Source organism: Nerophis lumbriciformis, linkage group LG07, assembly GCF_033978685.3.
Source record: "Nerophis lumbriciformis linkage group LG07, RoL_Nlum_v2.1, whole genome shotgun sequence".
NCBI classification, from domain to species: domain Eukaryota; kingdom Metazoa; phylum Chordata; class Actinopteri; order Syngnathiformes; family Syngnathidae; genus Nerophis; species Nerophis lumbriciformis.
Genome location: NC_084554.2, coordinates 8,256,362 through 8,278,281, shown reverse-complemented (window position 1 = coordinate 8,278,281; position 21,920 = coordinate 8,256,362). Strand labels below are relative to the sequence as shown.

Genomic DNA, 21,920 nt, shown 5'->3' with positions numbered 1-21,920 from the left:
GACACCCGGTATATCTCCTTGTGTCGTCACAGGTCGCTGGGACTGGAGGAGTCCTGGGCGTCAAGGGAGAGAAAGGCGAGCCGGCTGTGATTGAACCAGTGAGTCGAGTCATTCCGATTGAGATAGAAACACACTTATTAGAGATAGCCATTTACAGTCCGTCCCGTAATGCAGTGTTTTTCAACCTTTTTTGAGCCAAGGCACATTTTATTCATTGACAAAATGCGGAGGCACACCACTAGCAGATATCATTAAAAAATTAAACTCGGCAGCCGATAATGACAGTAAAAAGTTGTTGTCGCAATTCCAAACATGGCTTGTCGTGATCACAATATGCGGGAGGCAGAACGAAGGTAAAAAGGTATCTAATGCTTAAACCAAAAATAAACAAAAGGCAAGTGCTGCTAAGAAAAGGCATTGAAGCTTAGGGATGGCTGTGCAGAACGAAGCTAAAACCGAACTGGCTGCAAAGTAAACAAAAACAGAATGCTGGACGACAGCAAAGACTTACAGGGTGTGGAGCAGCAGACGGCGTCCACAAAGTACATCCATACATGACACGACAATCAACAACAAAATAACAACAACAACCAAATTCCTGGATTTTCCAGAATTCATGGTTTTCCAAATCCCTATTTCCTTATTATCATACTTCCCAAACATGTTTTTGTCTAAATAAAAATACTTAACTTTACAGCAAACTACCCATCAAATTAATAAAAATGTCAATAAATGTTATGTTGTTCTTTACTTTATTTGATCTTTATTTGCTATTACTGTAAATTGGAAAAAAAAACTACTACTTTTTTTGCATTAAACTTCCTAGTCTTTAGTTGATATATGGAATAATTTGAAATATAAATATTAAAACTGAACATGGAAAAGAGCATTTTTTTTAAAAGTGGTAAAGTGAAGAAAATTACATATTGACAAATTCCAAAAAATTCCCAGATTTCCAGTTTTCTGGGACATTTTTCCCATTCAAAATGAATTGGCCATTTTTCAAACTTCCACCATTTCCACATTTTTCAATTGATTCAAACCGTTCCACCTTCAACACATTCCACCATCCTGGAAATTCAAAGTACTCTTTTTCCAAGTTAAAAAAAAATCCAGGATTTTCCAGAATTCCTGGTTTTCCAAAGCCCTATTTCCTTATTATCATACTTTCCAAACATGTTTTTGTCTAAATACAAATACCTAACCTTACAGCAAACTACCCATCAAATGAATAAAAATGACAATACATTTTACGGTGTTCTTTACAGCATATTACTGTAAATTGAAAAAAACTACTACTGTTTTTTGCATTAAAATTTTGTTGACAGAGCTTCCGGTTTTTCACTGTAAAATCTTTTTTTAAACGGTATATTACTGTAATTGGAAAGACGGTACATTTGTTTTTCGGTAGAAAAACTGGCAGCTAAGATGCGAGAGTAAGAAAATAACTTGTACGTTTTTACCATTAACAATGAAATGTTGTAAAAACAATGTCAATTTAACACGAAAATTCTGGCAACTAAACTGCCAGCTTTTCCCGTAAAATTGTTGGATATGAATTCAAACCATAACCAAGCATGCATCACTATAGCTCTTGTCTCAAAGTAGGTGTACTGTCACTACCTGTCACATCAAGCCCTGACTTATTTGGAGTTTTTTGCTGTTTTCCTGTGTGTAGTGTTTTACTTCTTGTCTTGCGCTCCTATTTTGTTGTTGATTGTCATGTCATGTACGGATGTACTTTGTGGACGCCGTCTGGTGCTCCACATGCTGTAAGTCTTTGCTGTCGTCCAGCATTCTGTTTTTGTTTACTTTGCAGCCAGTTCAGTTTTAGCTTCATTCTGCATAGCCATCCCTAAGCTTCAATGCCTTTTCTTAGTGGCACTTGCCGTTTGTTTATTTTTGGTTTAAGCATTACATACCTTTTTACCTGCACTCTGCCTCCCGCATATTGTGATCACAACAAACCATATTCCCGACATCTACAAAGCGATTAGCTACCTGCCGGCACATTTGCGGATTATAATTACTGGTTTGCATAAAATATGTTTAACCAAATTAGGTGAAATTACATAATCTCCCACGGCACACCAGACAATATCTCACGGTATGGTTGAAAAACACTGCCCTAATGTTTGTGATGTGAAACAATATTTGTTTATTTCAAGGGCATGCTGATTGAAGGGCCACCAGGACCCCCTGGCCCAGTTGTGAGTACACAGTTCATAACAACCACACCAAAAGTAGGTATTCCAATGTGCATTTTGTTTACTAAGTTGTTGTTTTTAAAGGGTCTCCCAGGTCCCTCCGGCCTACATGGACCCCCAGGCACTGCTGGAGATTCCGGTGACAGAGTAAGTTGATTTTCATAAGGATGTGCATTTTTTTATATATATTATTATATAGAAATGTTCTTTGTGAAGAATGCTGTCGACCCATTTTGAGTATTTAACTATGTAATACGTAAACATGCCCTAATGCAGGGGTGTCCAACTCAAGGCCCGGGGGCCCCATTTTATCTGGCCCGCAAACACCTGCAAATGATACGTGTCAATAAAGTACTTCATATTTTCTCACGAAATGTAATTGATTTTTTTCATTTTGACAGAAAAAAATAAACGTACTGTTTGAAATTGCATGCCTTTTAAACTTTAATAGTATCTAATATTGCAAGAAATATTACAGTATATTATCATACTTTCCAAACATGTTTTTGTCTCAATAAAAATACTTGACTTTACAGCAAACTACCCATCAAATTGATAAAAATGACAATACATTGTACGTTGTTCTTTACTTTATTTTACCTTTATTTACTATTACTGTAAATTGAAAAAAAAAAACTACTATTGTTTTTACGTTAAACTTCCCAGTCTTTAGTTGATATATGGAATAATTTAAAATATAAATATTAAAACTGAACATGAAAAAGTACATTTAAAATAAAGTGGTAAAGTGAAGAACTTGATAAATTCCAAAAAAATCCCAGATTTCCCAGAATTTCCAGTTTTACGGTAATTTTTTCCCACTCAAAATTAAGTGGCCCTTTTTCAAAATTCCACCATTTCCACATTTTTCCACATTTTCAAACCATTCCAACTTCAACACATTCCACCATCCTGGAAATTCAAACTACTATTTTTTCAAGTTCAAAAAAATTCCAGAGTTTTCCAGAATTCCAGGTTTTCCAAAACCCTATTTTCTTATTATCATACTTTCCAAACATGTTTTTGTCTAAATAAAAATACTTAACTTTACAGCAAACTACCCATCAAATTGATAAAAATTACAATACATTGTACGTTGTTCTTTACTTTATTTTACCTTTATTTACTAATACTGTAAATTTTAAAAAAAATACTACTGTTTTTTTTGCGTTAAAATTCCCAGTCTTTAGTTGATATATGGAATAATTTGAAATATAAATATTAAAACTGAACATGAAAAAGTACATTTAAAATAAAGTGGTAAAGTGAAGAACTTGATAAATTCCAAAAAAATCCCAGATTTCCCAGAATTTCCAGTTTTACGGTAATTTTTTCCCACTCAAAATTAAGTGGCCCTTTTTCAAAATTCCACCATTTGCACATTTTTCAACATTTTCAAACCATTCCAACTTCAACACATTCCACCATCCTGGAAATTCAAACTACTATTTTTCCAAGTTCAAAAAAATTCCAGAGTTTTCCAGAATTCCAGGTTTTCCAAAGCCCTATTTCCTTATTATCATACTTTCCAAACATGTTTTTGTCTAAATAAAATACTTAACTTTACAGCAAACTACCCATCAAATTAATAAAAATTACAATACATTGTACGTTGTTCTTTACTTTATTTTACCTTTATTTACTATTACTGTAAATTAAAAAAAAACTACTACTGGTTTTTTGCGTTAAAATTCCCAGTCTTTAGTTGATATATGGAATAATTTGAAAAATAAATATTAAAACTGAACATGGAAAAGAACATTTAAAAAAAGTGGTAAAGTGAAGAAAATGACAAAAATTCCCAGATTTTCCAGAATTTCCAGTTTTCCGGGAAATTTTTCCCATTCAAAATGAAGTGGCCATTTTTCAAACTTCCACCATTTCCACATTTTTCAACCTATTTAAACCATTCCACCTTCAACACATTCCACCATCCTGGAAAAAAGAAACTACCTTTTTTCCAAGTTCAAACAAATTCCAGAATTTTCCAGAATTCATGGTTTTTCAATTCCCTGTTTCCTTTTTATCATACTTTCCAAACATGTTTTGTCTCAATAAAAATACTTGACTTGACAGCAAACTACCCATCAAATTGATAAAAATGACAATACATTTTACGTTGTTCTTTACTTTATTTTACCTTTATTTACTATTACTGTAAATTGAAAAAACTACTACTGTTTTTTGCGTTAAACTTACCAGTCTTTAGTTGATGTATGGAATAATTTGAAAAATAAATATTAAAACTGAACATGGAAAAGAACATTTTTTAAAAAGTGGTAAAGTGAAGAAAATTAGAAATTGACAAATTCCAAAAATTCCCAGATTTCCCAGAATTTCAAGTTTCCCGGGACATTTTTCTCATTCAAAATGAAGTGGCCATTTTTCTAAATTCCACCATTTCCACATTTTTCAATTGATTCAAACCGTTCCACCTACCAACAATCTTGGAAATTCATACTACTCTCTTTCCAAGTTAAAAAAACTTCCAGGGTTTTCCAGAATTCCTGTTTTTTGAAAGTCCTATTTCCTTATTATCATATTTTCCAAACATGTTTTTGTCTAAATAAAAATACTCACCTTTACAGCAAACTACCCATCAAATTAATACAAATGTCAATACATTTTACAATGACAATACATTTTACGTTGTTCTTTGCTTTATTTTATTTTTATTTACTATTACTGTACATTAAAAAAAATACTACTGTTTTTTTGCGTTAAAATTCCCGGTCTTTAGTTGATATATGGAATAATTTGAAATATAAATTTTAAAACTGAACATGGAAAATACATTTTTTTTAAAAGTGGTAAAGTAAAGAAAATTACAAAAATTCAAAAAATTCCCAGATTTCCCAGAATTTCCAGTTTTCCAGGAAATTTTTCCCATTCAAAATGAAGTGGCCAGTTTTTTAAATTCCACCATTTCCACATTTTTCAACCTATTAAAACCATTCCACCTTCAACACATTCCACCATCCTGGAAAATCGAACTACCCTTTTTCCAAGTTCAAACAAATTCCAGAATTTTCCAGAATTCATGGTTTTTCAATTCCCTATTTCCTTATTATCATACTTTCCAAACATGTTTTTGTCTAAATAAAAATACTTAACTTTACAGCAAACTACCCATCAAATTAATAAAAATTACAATACATTGTACGTTGTTCTTTACTTTATTTTACCTTTACCTTTTACTGTAAATTAAAAAAAAAATACTACTGTTTTTTTTGCGTTAAAATTCCCAGTCTTTAGTTGATATATGGAATAATTTGAAATATAAATATTAAAACTGAACATGGAAAAGAACTTTTTAAAAAAGTGGTAAAGTGAAGAAAATGACAAAAATTCCCCAAATTCCCAGATTTTCCAGAATTTCCAGTTTTCCGGGAAAATTTTCCCATTCAAAATGAAGTGGCCCTTTTTCAAACTTCCACCATTTCCAAATTTTTCAATTGATTCAAACCGTTCCACTTTCAACACATTCCACCATCCTGGCAATTCAAAGTACCCTTTTTCCAAGTTAAAAAAATTCCAGGATCTTCCAGAATTCCTGTTTTTCCAAAGTCCTATTTCCTTATTATCATACTTTCCAGACATGTTTTTGTATAAATAAAAATACTTAACTTTACAGCAAACTACCCATCAAATTAATAACAATTACAATACATGTTACGTTGTTCTTTACTTTATTTTACCTTTATTTACTACTACTGTAAATTGAAAAAAAAACTACTACTGTTTTTTGCGTTAAACTTACCAGTTTTTAGTTGATATATGGAATAATTTGAAATATAAATATTAAAACTGAACATGGAAAATATATTTTTTTTTTTAAGTGGTAAAGTGAAGAAAATTACAAATTGACAAATTCCCAAAAATTCCCAGATTTCCCAGAATGTCCAGTTTTCTGGGACATTTTTCCCATTCAAAATGAATTGGCCATTTTTCAAACTTCCCCATTTCCAAATTTTTCAATTGATTCAAACCATTCCACCTTCAACACATTCCACCAACTTGGAGATTCAAAGTACCCTTTTTCCAAGTTCAAAAAAATTCCAGGATTTTCCAGAATTCCTGGTTTTCCAAAGTCCTATTTCCTTATTATCATACTTTCCAAACATGTTTTTGTCTAAATAAAAATACTTAACTTTACAGCAAACTACCCATCAAATTAATAAAAATTACAATACATTGTACGTTGTTCTTTACTTTATTTTACCTTTATTTACTATTACTGTAAATTTAAAAAAAACTACTACTGTTTTTTTTGCGTTAAAATTCCCAGTCTTTAGTTGATATATGGAATCATTTGAAATATAAATATTAAAACTGAACATGGAAAAGAACATTAAAAAAAAGTGGTAAAGTGAAAAAATTGACAAATTCCAAAAATTCCCAGATTTCCCAGAATTTTCAGTTTTCCGAGACATTTTTCCCATTCAAAATGAATTGGCCATTTTTCAAATTTCCACCATTTTCAAATTTTTCAATTGGTTCAAACCGTTCCATCTTCAACACATTCCACCATCCTGGCAATTCAAAGTACCCTTTTTCCAAGTTCAAAAAAATTCCAGGATTTTCCAGAATTCCTGGTTTTCCAAAACCCTATTTCCTTATTATCATACTTTTCAAACATGTTTTTGTCTAAATACAAATACTTAACTTTACAGCAAACTACCCATCAAATTAATAAAAATGACAATACATTTTACGGTGTTCTTTACAGCATATTACTGTAAATTGAAAAAAACTACCACTGTTTTTTGCATTAACATTTTTTTGACGGAGCTGCCGTTTTTTTTACTGTAAAATCTTTTTTTAACGGTGTACTACTGTAATTGGAAAGACGGTACATTTGTTTTTACGGTAGAAAAACTGGCAGCTAAGTTGCCAGAGTAAGAAAAGAACTTGTACTTTTTTACCATTAACAATGATATGTTGTATAAACAATGTCAATTTAACACAAAAATCCTGGCAATCAAGCTGTCAGCTTTTTCCGTTAAAAAAACCCCCCAAAAACAGTGGTACTGTTTTTCCATTTACCGTAAAATGTTGTAAAAAAAAAAAAACCAAAATATTATATTTTACAGTAAAATTTTGTAAATGTTTTACTGTAAACTGGACAGTCTACTTAAAACAATTTATATAATTAATAATGAAATCCAGAGGCAAATTCATACATTATTCACTGTTACAAGCGGCCCTCTGATGGCCAACTGCCATGTGGCCCTCAATGAAAACCAGTCTGACACCCCTGCCCTAATGGCTCTGGTGCATAAACCCTCATAGTTTAGTATCAAATGCATTTCTTACGTGCTTGTTGTTTCAAGGTAATTATGATCTCAGCTGCTGCAAAAGTTAATTAGAGCTAGCACAGGATTTGATTGTGTGTTCATACTAATCACTTAATCGTTTAGGCAAACCTGTAGGTTAAATCTGCAGAGTTTGTGCAACACCTACAATAAAAATGTATTTCCGGCAAAAAGTTAGCTATGTACTCTACTGTAGTTTATCCATTCGTGCATATTCATACGTGTATTTTATTGCATGCATTGGTTATTTTGTCTCGCCAGTACATGAATGTGGACTTTAACCTGGTGCACAAATATGCCTGAAAAAGACGTGTTTCAGCAAGTTGATTCGATAGTTTGCACTGAGTTATGAATTTTTGTTTGCTCGGTGGACTCAACCTTGTCAACACACACAACCGCCAGCATCCATCGGCATGTTTGTTTTGGACTGCAGACAGCAGCTCCCTGATGGACATTTACTGCAAGTTTTCTGCCTTTCTAAGATGTTTTATTATCCATTTATTTATCGTTGTTTCTGAAAATGTCCCTGCACATGTTGGGCTTTTAAAAAACACAATGCTCCCAGCAAGCACGAGACATTGATACAATGTCGAATATACGTAGTAGTTTTTTTTTAAACTGACTTTGAAACAACGTTGCAAAATAGTTGTATTAATAAATTGAGACATGGTTGATGTCCAAAGTTGGATCCACGTTGTTGGTCGGGAAACGACCAAGTTTCAATGGTCAAATCAACCTGACGTTGAATAAACGTTGTCAAAAAGCATGTTGATTCGAAGTTGTTTTTGTGTTGTAGAACATTGGTTGGGAAATTACCAAACTTAAACGGTCAAATCAACATCAGAACCCAACATTGATTAAACGTTGTCAAAAAGCATGTTGTTTCAACGTTATGTTTGAGTTACTCAATGTCAGTACCTAATCCAACAAGTTCTCAACGTTGTTTTAATGTCTTGTGCCTGCTGGGCTTGCTTTTTTCATTTATCAGATTTTAAGTGTGTGTTTTATGAAATTCATCCCAGTTGGGAAATGAGATTCAAGCATGGTGCTCATCCTTTAATTTCTATAATCGGTTGATTCTCCCCTTTGGAGAATATAAAACAGATCAATCAGCGATACTTTTGAAAAACTGATTTTCTGATGCATATTTTGAGTCATTTTCCAACAAAGTTCGCAAAGTTTGCTTCGGAGTTTGTCTACGGATGTTGTCAATCATTCAGATCATTGTATTTTCAGGCGAAACAACTTTTAAGACCAAGACTAGATCTGACCTGTTGGTCGCCACTTAACAGTTCAGTTGCGATCAATTGAATTTCCTGAGAATCTCATAGACTACATTGGTAAATCAGCTCTAGTCCGAGACTAAATCAGTTCTGGTATAATCTCGAATAAGAGGCGAAACATTTTCTAAAACAAACTGAACAGTCCAGTTACGATCGATTGAATGCCCTGAGAATCTCATAGACTTAGGTTGGTCAAATCCATTCAGATCTCGCCAATCAAAGTCTATCAGATGAGAAACGTTTTCGAAGACAAACTGCACAGTCCAGTTGCGATCGATTGAATTCCCTGAGAATCTCATAGACTAGATTGGTAGATCAGTTCTAGTCCGAGACAGAATCAGATCTAGTCTGGAATAAGAGGCAAAGCGTTTTCTAAAACAAACTGAACTGTCCAGTTGCAATTGATTGAATGCCCTGAGAATCTCGTGGACTCTAGTCAGATCTCGCCAATCAAAGTCTATCAGATGAGAGGGAAAACGTTTTCGAAGACAAACTGCACAGTCCAGTTGCGATCGATTGAATTCCCTGAGAATCTCATAGACTAGATTGGTAGATCAGTTCTAGTCCGAGACTGAATCAGATCTAGTCTTGAACAAGAGGCAAAGCGTTTTCTAAAACAAACTGAACTGTCCAGTTGCAATTGATTGAATGCCCTGAGAATATCATGGACTCTACTCAGTTTTCTTTTCTCAGGGCATTTAATCGATTACAACTGGACTGTTGAGGCGAAACATCTTCTAAAACCAAGACTAAATCTGACCAGTTGGTCACCACTTAACAGTCCGGTTGCAATCGATTGAATTCCTTGAGAATCTCGATTGGTAATACCCTGGTAGATCGGTTTTAGTCCGAGACTGAATCAGATCTAGTCTTGAATAAGAGGCAAATAGTTTTCTAAAACAAACTGAACAGTCCAGTTACCATCAATTAGATGCCCCAAGAATCTCACATTTGTAGATCAGTGCTAGTCCGAGACTAAATCACATCGAGTCTGGAATAAGAGGCAAAACGTTTTCTAAAACAAACTGAACAGTCCAGTTACAATCGATTGAATGCCTGGAGAATCTCATGGATTTATTAGGTTCATCATATCTAGTCTAGGACTAGATCAGATCTTGATCTGCCCAATCAAAGTCAATCAGATGAGAGGAAAAACTTCCTTTAAGACACTGCACAGTCCAGTTGCGATCGATTGAATGCTCTGAGCAAAGATTTGGAGATTATAAAATATGTTTTTCTTTTCTCAGGGTATTTAATCGATCGCCACTGGACTGTTCAGTTTGTCTCTCGCCCAAGTAGTCTTCATCAGTTCATGTTCACAGACTTAGATTGGCCAGATCTAGTCTTAGACTTAGATTGCTCAGATCTAGACTAGATCTAGAAGGCACGTCTTTTAAGACAAATAAACAGTCCCGTTGTGATTGATTGAATGCCCTGAGAGTACGATGCCCTGGATGAATGTCGACATGTTGTTTTTTTCGTTTTCTTAAACTGCTGCACCCAGGAACTTCCCAGGGAAGGCATCAATCAGTCTATACATTGAACTAAAGGAATATTTGTATGTGATCCACTTCAGGGTCCTCCTGGTCGTGCCGGGCTGGCTGGGGCCGACGGCTTGCCAGGGCCCCCTGGTACCATGCTCATGTTGCCGGTAAGTTCCCCGAATATCAAACACTTGTGTGTTACCGAGCGTTACCGAGGTCCCCCACAAAACTCTAACCTCTCTGCCTGTTTGTTGTGTTTCACAGTTCCGTTTCGGCGGGGACGGCGAGAAAGGTCCGGTGGTGTCGGCGCAAGAAGCCCAAGCTCAGGCCATACTCTCCCAGGCCAGAGTGAGTAGGACCGCATGCGTACTGCTGGCTTTTTACTGGACTTGCAGGACTAAAAGAAGACTTGCCGAGCGGGCTGAAGACTGACAGCTTAAAAAAGGCCACTTTCAACAGATGGACGGACAGACTGTTAAAAATACTCCCAACGGCTTCTTGGCCTGCGGGTGGCCTAAACTGACAGGTGTTGGAAATATCCTTGAGTGTCTGTTGGGCTTTTTAGGTTCAAACACATCAACTGTTTAATTAAAACTTACATTTTAGTTGTAGTTTGGGTTCTACGGTGTACCGGTACTAATAAAGTACCGCGGTACTAATGAATTAAAAATGGTATTATGCTGCCTCTTAAAAATACAGTTTTTTGGTTTTTTTCACGGGTATGACGTCATGACATTGACAGTTTTACGAGCAGAGGAGCATGTTCGGCAACGCACACACACGGAGTACTTACAAGCAGACACAGCGTGTAGACAGAATGGACGCATTTTGGCTTAAAAACTAATTTAAAAAGCCAACTATTCAAGAAAGCACAGTTATTAACCTTCTGTGGCATACATTGGGTTTGGAATTTGACACAGCAGAAACACAAACATTGCATTCATTTAGTTATATTGTATCTCATGTTAATTTAGGCCTGATTTTACCTTGGTAGTCCAACATTTATTGTATGGATGATAACTCATTTTAAGTACATTTTTCAAAATAAAACACTGACATAGATCAATTTGTCATTCTTTTTTTTTTTATTTAAGTCTGATTAGGAGTTGAGAAGAAAAAAAATAGATGTTGATAGATGTTCGTCCTGGCGGTACTCTATTGGGCAAATATTATTTCCCAGTATTTAGTTGATATATAAAATAATTGGAAATGTAACTATTAAAACTGAACATGGAAAAGAACATTTAAAAAAACTGGTAAAGTGAAGAAAATAAGAAATTCCAAACATTTCCAGTTTTCCCATTCAAAGTGAATTGGCCATTTTTCAAACTTCCACCATTTCCACATTTTTCAACCTATTCAAACCATTCCACCTTCAACACATCCCAACATCCTGGAAATTCAAACTACCCTTTTTCCAAGTTCCAAAACATTCCAGGATTTTCCAGAATTCCTGGTTTTCCAAAGCCCTATGTCCCCCCTTTCTTCTGGTGACTACTCCTTCCACATTTTTCAACCTATTCAAACCATTCCACCTTCAACACATTCCAAAATCCTGGAAATTCAAACTACCCTTCTTCCAAGTTCCAAAAAATTACAGGATTTTCCAGAATTCATGGTTTTCCAAAGCCCTATTTGCAACCTTTCTTCTGGCGACTACTCCTTCCACATTTTTCAACGCATTTCAACCATTCCACTGTCAAAACATTCCTCTTAATTAGGATTGGAAAAAAAAGTATTTTTTGAAATTGAAAAATTCTCGGTTCTCCTGAAATTCCAGGAATTCCGTAATACCATTTCTCAATTCAACATGTTACTACTTCAACCTTTTTCAGCCGATTTCAAAAATTCCAACACCGACCATTTCAACTCATTCAAACCATTCAAATTTTCTACCATTTCCCAAAAAATTCCCGCTTTACACGAAATTCCCAATTTTTTGGGAAATTCCCATTTAAATCAATGGGACATTCTTCAGAGTTCCACAATTCCCACATTTTTCATGTGATTCAAACTGTTCCAACTTCATAATATTCAGCCTATTCTGGAATTTTGTGCTCTACTTCCACATTTCTAAAAACAATTCCTGGATTTCCCATAATTCCTTTTTTTTTTTTGCATTTTTCCCATTCAAAATAAAATGGCCATTTTTCAAACTTCCACAATTTCCACATTCTTCAACCCATTCAAACCATTCCACCTTCAACACATTCAACTCATCCTAGACATTCAAACTACCATTTTTCCACATTCAACAAATTTCCAGGAATTCCTTTTTTTTGGTAACCTATTTCCACCCTTCTTAAGTTCAACTACTCCTTTCACATTTTTCAACCCATTTCAACCGTTCCACCGTCAAAACACTCCTCATATTCAGGACAAAAACCAAGTTGGTTGAAGAACTAGAAAAATTCCCGGTTTTCCCAAAATTCCAGGAATTTCTCAATTAAAAACCGTTACTACTTCAACATTTCTTGACCGATTTAAACAATTCCAACACCAACCAATTCAGCTTATTCAGGACATTCATGCTCCTAATCATTTTCAAAATAAAACCCTGCTTTTCCCCAAATTTCCAGGAAGTTCCCATTGAAATGAATGGGGCATTTTTCCAAGTTGCACAATTCTCACATTTTTCAACCGATTCAAACCATTCCAACATCAACACTTTCCACTCGTCCTGGACGTTCAAACTAACACTTTCCCAAGTTCTAAACCAAATTACGATTTCCCTGGAAATTCAAACTCATTCAAACCATTCCAACATTCAAACTATTTCAGCGTTTAAACGATTTCAACATGTAAACCATTTCTACAGTTATCCTACGTTCCACTAGCATTTCAGTTCAGCGTCGGCTCTTCAACATTCAAACGAATTCCAATAATTAAACTATTCTTAAATTCATACTACATTCTGTCAGCATTCAAGTTCAACTTCAGCTTTGGAGCATTCACACGCAATTCCTTCAGGAATTGCTTCATTTAGTTATGAGTACAATTGAAAAATAAGAGTGCTACTTAAAATAGTATAGACTACATCTTTATTGCCCAACACAAGGGACAAACTGCACTAAATCACAAACATTGTCACATATAAAACATAGAATGGACATAATAAGATCTGGAAATGTACAAGTCCATAATTCATGTTTGTGTTGCAAATCCTTTATGACATGACTGACTGCTTGTTTACCTGGCAGTTGGCCATGAGGGGACCTCCGGGGCCGATGGGCTTGACAGGAAGATCGGGGCCGGTGGTGAGTAACTTTTAAAAAAAAATAATAACCCTGATTTTTTACATGTCCTGAATGAAAGGGAAAATACCTGAAAAGTCTTGTTGTTTTTTCTGGTACACTTTAAAAACTGAAGTAACTTAACTTGGTGCTGGTTGCTATCTCGGTGTTACCAGCTGCTTAGAAAATGTGCTTCGGTCCCCCCCCCCACCCTTCTCCTCCTTGGGCTTGTTGACACATGATCCACTTATTATCTGCTGCAAAAAGGAACAAAGACTTTGCAAGACGGTTCAATTTGACTGGATCTTGTCCAAGTATTATATTGTAATCCCAAATCTATGCAAACTATTTTTTTTGTTTTTTTGCATTGCGTGCGCAGTTAGTTTGCTTAATTTTGTGTTAATATAAGCTCACGAGAGCCCAGAATCTTCTTTGTTGACATCTGAGTTACACATTTCTGGAAAGAAATAGCCCCTGACATGCATGTCCACTGCAGAGGACGCTGATTCGCAAGAGGTTGTGTCTGATAAGTATGAATAATAATTAGGACCACGTTTATGCTGCAGGCCAAAGTGGTCCTGAATCAGATTTGTTTATTAGACTCCAGTGTAAACGCACACAGGCCCCAATGAGCACTTCGATAAAGTGCAAAAAAAAAAAGTTAACCGGGAACATATAAATGTGTAGCCTGATAGTTTTATTTGCTCTTATTTTAGTGTTATGTTATGTAATGTTCCTTGTTTTATTTGTATTTTTTATTTGTATTTTATTATACATTTTTGTGTATGTGTGTGTGTTATTTGTTCTTTATGTTCATGTGTTACTTCTTCTGTTATTATATGAAAACACTTGATTATCGTTATTGGAATTCCTAAATGTGTGTTTTACACTGGTGTTAAAATAAAGTTTTGGATAAACCGGGAGGAAGTCGCTACTACTACAAAATACAATAAAAGTCGCAACACCATAAAAATGAGTGTTTTTACGTGAAAATAAATTCAAGTGATATAATGTATAAATGGATGTATATAGTGTGACGTGCACAGGCCCCAATGCGCACTTTGATCAAGTGAAAATAAAAGAAGTTAATCGGGAAAATGTAAATTTTAGTGTTATGTTATGTCATGTTCCTTGTTTTATTTTTATTTATGTATTTTTTTATATTATACATTTTATTGTATGTGTTATTTGTTACTTCTTTATGTTCATGTGTTACTTATTCTGTTATTATATGAAAACACTTGATTATCGTTATTGGAATTCCTTAGTGTGTGGTATTAAAATAAAGTTTTGGAAAAACCGGGAGGAAGTCGCTAGTACTACAAAATAAAATAAAAGTCGCAACACCATAAAAATGAGTGTTTTTATGTGAAAATAAATTAAAGTGATATAATGTATAAATGGATGTATATAGTGTAATGTATTTAGGAGGGTTCTAATATTTTAATTGTTGTTAAGTAGCGGAGACGCTGATATCAGCGTAGATCTACGTGAGCTTTATTTTTCAAGTCTCATGTAAGCAAATGCGCCACAGCGTCAATTCCGGTCCTTCAACAATTGCTATTTCTTCAAAATCAAAATATATATTCACATACTACATAAAGCCTATTATGTGTGCACTATTGACGAGAAAATTCGGTCGTCTTAAATAAAAACTCAAACCGGATGTTGTGATGAAGTATCCACTTCCGCTGGCGCACACAAGTGACGTAACTCGACCCAAATCTGAGGAAAAAAATCGGGGCCCCATTACCAGGTAACTCATTTGATTAATTACAAAAAAACAATAACATTAATCGTGTACATATGCACATTAATCACAGCATTTATTTTTACCCTACATACCTAGGTCACCTGGAAGGTGTGTTATACAATCAGTGAACAGGCCAGTGCTTACTGTGCGACTGGCACACTGTTTTCAAAATTCCAAATAAACAAATAATATATATATATATATTTGAGCAAATACATGTAGTGCATTCAAGTTAATACTTTAAAACATGTTCCTGTATGACATTCTGATGATAAAATTGCAATTGTGTACAAATATTGGGCCCTTTTTTTTTTAAATTAATTTAATTTATACAGGCAAGTATTAACCTGCCTTTAATCGAATCAAAAACAAATATTTGACATCACTAATAATAATTAAAGCCATAGACCAGTTACACAGGTCAAGGTTGGACGTTGTATAGTAGCTAAATGGCGCCCCTTACTGGTTGGATTCAAACAAACCCTGCCTTTGTTGGAGGAAAAAGTGCCCAGGTGACATTTTTAGAGACCACTTGTTGACTTGAGTCCTCTCCTCTCCTCTCAAGGGCCTGCCAGGTTCCACTGGGCTGAAGGGTGAAGCCGGAGACCACGGTCCTCAGGTGAGGCAACACAAATACAATAATTAAATGGCACGTCTGTCAACGTTTGTAAAATGAGGGAACATATTCGGGAAAATCAGGGGAATTCCTTCAGCCGTCACCGTGGTTACCATCGTTGTTCAAGTTAAAATATGAGAAATTTACGGGAACTATTTAAACAGAGAATTTTGTGAACGGTCCTTATGTGTGTCCATAGGGTCCCCGTGGCGTTCAAGGGCCTCCCGGACAAACTGGGAAAGCCGGAAAAAGGGTGAGTAAACTCAATGACTAACACCCGGTCCGCTCTCACGCTTTGTGCGTGTTTTTCGCATGCAGCTGTTTAAGAGGATTATTCCCCAACCCAACAAACAATCGCTTGATACGTGCTGTAAGGCTTTCAATCCGCGGATCAATGGCCGCTCTTTTAATCTGTCTGAAAATGCCAAAGTGAGTTATTGAGGACGTGAGGGCCCTGATTAGTGCCAACATGCAGTCAATTTTTACCATTTTACTAATAAACATGAACCTGTTATAGGTGAATCACTAACACAAGTTTAAATAATGAGTCAAAGAGGATGTATTATTGACTAATTTACTAATAAACACAAACCAGTTATAAGTGAATCACTAATACAAGTTTGAATAATGAGTCAAAGAGTATGTATTATTGACTGACTAATTTACTGATAAACATGAACCAGTTATAGGTGAATCACTAACACAAGACTGAATAATGAGTCAAAGAGGATGTATTATTGATTGACTAATTTACTAATAAACATGAACCAGTTATAGGTGAATCACTAATACGAGTCTGGATAATGAATCAAAGAGGATGTGTTATTGACTGACTAATTTACTAATAAACATGAACCAGTTATAGGTGAATCACTAATACGAGTCTGGATAATGAATCAAAGAGGATGTGTTATTGACTGACTAATTTACTAATAAACATGAACCAGTTATAGTTGAATCACTAATACAAGTTTGAATAATGAATCAAAGAGGATGTATTATTGACTGACTAATTTACTAATAAACACAAACCAATCATAGGCGAATCTCTAATACAAGTCTGAATAATGAGTCAAAGAGGATATATTGTTGAGTGACTAATTTATTAATAAATACAAACCAGTTATAGGTGAATCACTAATACAAGTCTGAATAATGAGTCAAAGAGGATGTATTATTGACTGACTAATTTATTAATAAACACACCAGTTATAGGTGAATCACTAACACACGACTGAATAATGAGTCAAAGAGGATGTATTATTGACTGATTAATTTACTAATAAACATGAACCAGTTTTAGGTGAATCACTAATACGAGTCTGGATAATGAGTCAAAGAGGATGGATTGTTGACTGACTTATAGGTAAATCACTAATACGAGTCTGGATAATGAATCAAAGAGGATGTATTATTGACTGACTAATTTACTAATAAACATGAACAAGTTATAGATGAATCACTAATACAAGTTTGAATAATTAATCAAAGAGGATGTATTATTGGCTGACTAATTTATTAATAAATACAAACCAGTTATAGGTGAATCACTAATACAAGTCTGAATAATGAGTCAAAGAGGATGTATTATTGACTGACTAATTTACTAATAAACACACCAGTTATAGGTGAATCATTAATACAAGTTTGAATAATGAGTCAAAGAGGATGTATTATTGACTAATTTACTAATAAACACAAATCAGTTATAAGTGAATCATAATGCAAGTTTGAATAATGAGTCAAAGAGTATGTATTATTGACTGACTAATTTACTAATAAACACACAAACCAGTTATAGGTAAATCGCTAAAACACGTTTGAATAATGAGTCAAAGAGGAGGCATTACTGACTGACTAATTTACTAATAAACATGAACCAGTTATAGGTCATTCGCTAATACAAGTCTGAATAATGAGTCCAAGAAGATGTATTATTGACTGACTAATTTACTAATGAACACAAACCAGTTATAGGTGAATCACTAATACAAGTTTGAATAATGAGTCAAACAGGAGGCATTACTGACTGACTAATTACTAATATACACAAACCAGTTATAGGTGAATCACTAATACAAGTCTGAATAATGAGTCAAAGAAGATATATTATTGATTGACTAATTTATTAATAAATACAAACCAGTTATAGGTGAATCACTAATAGAAGTTTGAATAATGAGTCAAAGAGGATTTATTATTGACTGACTAATTTATTAATAAACACACCAGTTATAGGTGAATCACTAACACAAGACTGAATAATGAGTCAAAGAGGATGTATTATTGACTGACTAATTTACTAATAAACATGAACCAGTTATAGGTGAATCACTAATACGAGTCTGGATAATGAGTCAAAGAGGATGGATTGTTGACTGTCTTATAGGTGAATCACTAATACGAGTCTGGATAATGAATCAAAGAGGATGTATTATTGACTGACTAATTTACTAATCAACATGAACAAGTTATAGATGAATCACTTATACAAGTTTGAATAATGAATCAAAGAGGATGTATTATTGACTGACTAATTTACTAATAAACACAAACCAATCATAGGCGAATCACTAATACAATTCTGAATAATGAGTCAAAGAGGATATATTATTGATTGACTAATTTATTAATAAATACAAACCAGTTATAGGTGAATCACTAATACAAGTCTGAATAATGAGTCAAAGAGGATGTATTATTGACTGACTAAATTACTAATAAACACACCAGTTATAGGTGAATCATTAATACAAGTTTGAATAATGAGTTAAAGAGGATGTATTATTGACTAATTTACTAATAAACACAAATCAGTTACAAGTGAATCATGATACAAGTTTGAATAATGATTGAAAGAGTATGTATTATTGACTGACTAATTTACTAATAAACACACCAGTTATAGGTGAATCATTAATACAAGTTTGAATAATGAGTCAAAGAGGATGTATTATTGACTAATTTACTAATAAACACAAATCAGTTATAAGTGAATCATAATACAAGTTTGAATAATGAGTCAAAGAGTATGTATTATTGACTGACTAATTTACTAATAAACACAAACCAGTTATAGGTAAATCGCTAATACACGTTTGAATAATGAGTCAAAGAGGAGGCATTACTGACTGACTAATTTACTAATAAACATGAACCAGTTATAGGTCAATCGCTAATACAAGTCTGAATAATGAGTCCAAGAAGATGTATTATTGACTGACTAATTTACTAATAAACATGAACCAGTTATAGGTCAATCGCTAATACAAGTCTGAATAATGAGTCCAAGAAGATGTATTATTGACTGACTAATTTACTAATGAACACAAACCAGTTATAGGTGAATCACTAATACAAGTTTGAATAATGAGTCAAACAGGAGGCATTACTGACTGACTAATTACTAATATACACAAACCAGTTATAGGTGAATCACTAATACAAGTCTGAATAATGAGTCAAAGAAGATATATTATTGATTGACTAATTTATTAATAAATACAAACCAGTTATAGGTGAATCACTAATACAAGTTTGAATAATGAGTCAAAGAGGATTTATTATTGACTGACTAATTTACTAATAAACATGAACCAGTTATAGGTGAATCACTAATACAAGTCTGAATAATGAGTCAAAGAAGATATATTATTGATTGACTAATTTATTAATAAATACAAACCAGTTATAGGTGAATCACTAATACAAGTTTGAATAATGAGTCAAAGAGGATTTATTATTGACTGACTAATTTACTAATAAACATGAACCAGTTATAGGTGAATCACTAATACAAGTCTGAATATTGAGTCAAAGAGGATGAATAATTGACTGACTAATTTACTAATAAACACAAACCATTTATAGGTGAATCACTAATACAAGTTTGAATAATGAGTCAAACAGGAGGCATTACTGACTGACTAATTTACTAATAAACACAAACCAGTTATAGGTAAATTGCTAATACAAGTTTGAATAATGAGTCAAAGAGGATGTATTATTGACTGACTAATTTACTAATAAACATGAACCAGTTATAGGCGAATCATTAATACAAGTTTGAATATTGAGTCAAAGAGGATGAGTAATTGACTGACTAATTTACTAATAAACATGAACCAGTAATAGGGGAATCACTAATACAGGTTTAACTAACAAGTCAAATAAGATGTATTATTGACTGACTAATTTACTAATAAACACAAACCAGTTATAGGTGAATCATTAATACAAGTCTGAATAATGAGTCGAAGAGGATGTATTATTGACAGACTAATTTAGTAATAAATACAAACCAGTTCTGGCGAATCACTAATACAAGTTTGAATAATGAGTCCAATAGGATGAATACTTGACTGACTAATTTACTAATAAATACAAACCAGTTATAGGTGAATCACTAATACAAGTATAAATATTGAGTCAAATAGGATGTATTATTCACTTTTACTACACTATCTGGAGTACAATTAAAACATATTTCACATTATATGCATAATATATGAATGTTGTTGATACTGTTTCCACACCAATGCCTTCACTAGGCGTTTTTCAGTGGTAAAACTTGTGTATTTCGATCCTCTCCCTAGGGCCGTGCAGGAGGTGATGGTGCACGCGGCATGCCTGGAGAGTCTGGCAGCAAGGTACCACCTATGGCAGTTAATCGTTTGTTTTTTGCACAAAAAAATAGGACGCGGCTCATGTTTAATTTTTTTTGTAAAATAGGGTGACCGAGGCTTTGATGGACTCCCTGGACTGCCCGGTGAAAAAGGACACAGAGTGAGTGCAATTATGTTTCAGATTGCAAAATAAGTCAAAATTGTTTGTCCTTGTTTGATGAGCTTAGAAATCTGAACCATGGTTCACAGGAGGTTGTCTCTTTAAGATCGCAATTAAATATGGCTGTCATCATTTGAATAAACGAGCATGAGTGCCACATTGTGTGACACATCCTTGTTTCATAAATGCACCTCATTATTTCATTTGATTGAAATGTGCAAACTCAGCATCTGAATGCTTGAAAAGAATGTGCGCTCAATCGGTTATTATGAATTTAACTACTTATTTTTCCATTTTTACACATAATACAATGAAAATAAAGTATGATAGCTGTTCACGTTTGAATATTGTGCAAAAGTGGTTTGATTTCCTGAGTTCCAATTAAAGGGTAAGGACGTTTTTGAAACTCATTCACTGCAAATTTAACTTAAAGTTGCAAATTGTAATGAAAATAAAATATATCAATTAAAAACATTTTTAAAAATAAACTCAGGATTTGCCGATTGATCGGCCACTGATCGATACCAGCTGATTTTGGCAAATAAACTGCATTTCTTAGCATCTTAGGTATCACTACCAAGAGTTATTATCACTGGAGGACAATGCTAAACATGTTACACAGAGAAAACAGTGTGGCGTCGCTCCCCTAAACTAATAATCACATCTTTTATGGCAAATAAACTGCATTTCTTAGCATCTTAGGTATCACTACCAAGAGTTATTATCACTGGAGGACGATGCTAAACATGTTACACAGAGAAAACAGTGTGGCGTCGCTCCCCTAAATTAATAATCACATCTTTTATGGCAAATAAACTGCATTTCTTAGCATCTTAGGTATCACTACCAAGAGTTGTTATCACTGGAGGACGATGCTAAACATGTTACACAGAGAAAACAGTGTGGCGTCGCTCCCCTAAATTAATAATCACATCTTTTATGACAAATAAACTGCATTTCTTAGTATCTTAGGTACATACTTGCCAACCTTGAGACCTCCGATTTCGGGAGGTGAGGGGCGGGGGCGTGGTTGGGGGCGGGGCGTGGTTGGGGGCGTGGTTAAGAGGGGATGAGTATATTTACAGCTAGGATTCACCAAGTCAAGTATTTCATATATATATATATATATATCCATCCATCCATTTTCTACCGCTTATTCCCTAAGAAATACTAAGTCAAGTATTTCATATATATATATATATAAACGAAATACTTGAATTTCAGTGTTCATTTATTTACACATA

General features: G+C 34.0%; 1 protein-coding gene across 3 annotated transcripts in view; it reads left to right on the top strand.

Annotated features, from left to right (window-relative positions):
• The window catches only part of col11a1a (collagen, type XI, alpha 1a), a 243,243-nt gene that overhangs the window by 111,944 nt on the left and 109,379 nt on the right, over window positions 1-21,920 (top strand). For all 3 annotated transcript variants that reach the window (XM_061965881.2, XM_061965879.2, XM_061965880.2), the window contains 10 exons: window positions 33-98; window positions 2,169-2,210; window positions 2,292-2,354; window positions 10,382-10,456; window positions 10,554-10,637; window positions 13,490-13,546; window positions 15,841-15,894; window positions 16,091-16,144; window positions 20,487-20,540; window positions 20,623-20,676. In XM_061965881.2, the coding sequence (XP_061821865.1) occupies window positions 33-98; window positions 2,169-2,210; window positions 2,292-2,354; window positions 10,382-10,456; window positions 10,554-10,637; window positions 13,490-13,546; window positions 15,841-15,894; window positions 16,091-16,144; window positions 20,487-20,540; window positions 20,623-20,676 (603 nt within the window). The remainder of the gene's footprint in view (window positions 1-32; window positions 99-2,168; window positions 2,211-2,291; window positions 2,355-10,381; window positions 10,457-10,553; window positions 10,638-13,489; window positions 13,547-15,840; window positions 15,895-16,090; window positions 16,145-20,486; window positions 20,541-20,622; window positions 20,677-21,920) is intronic.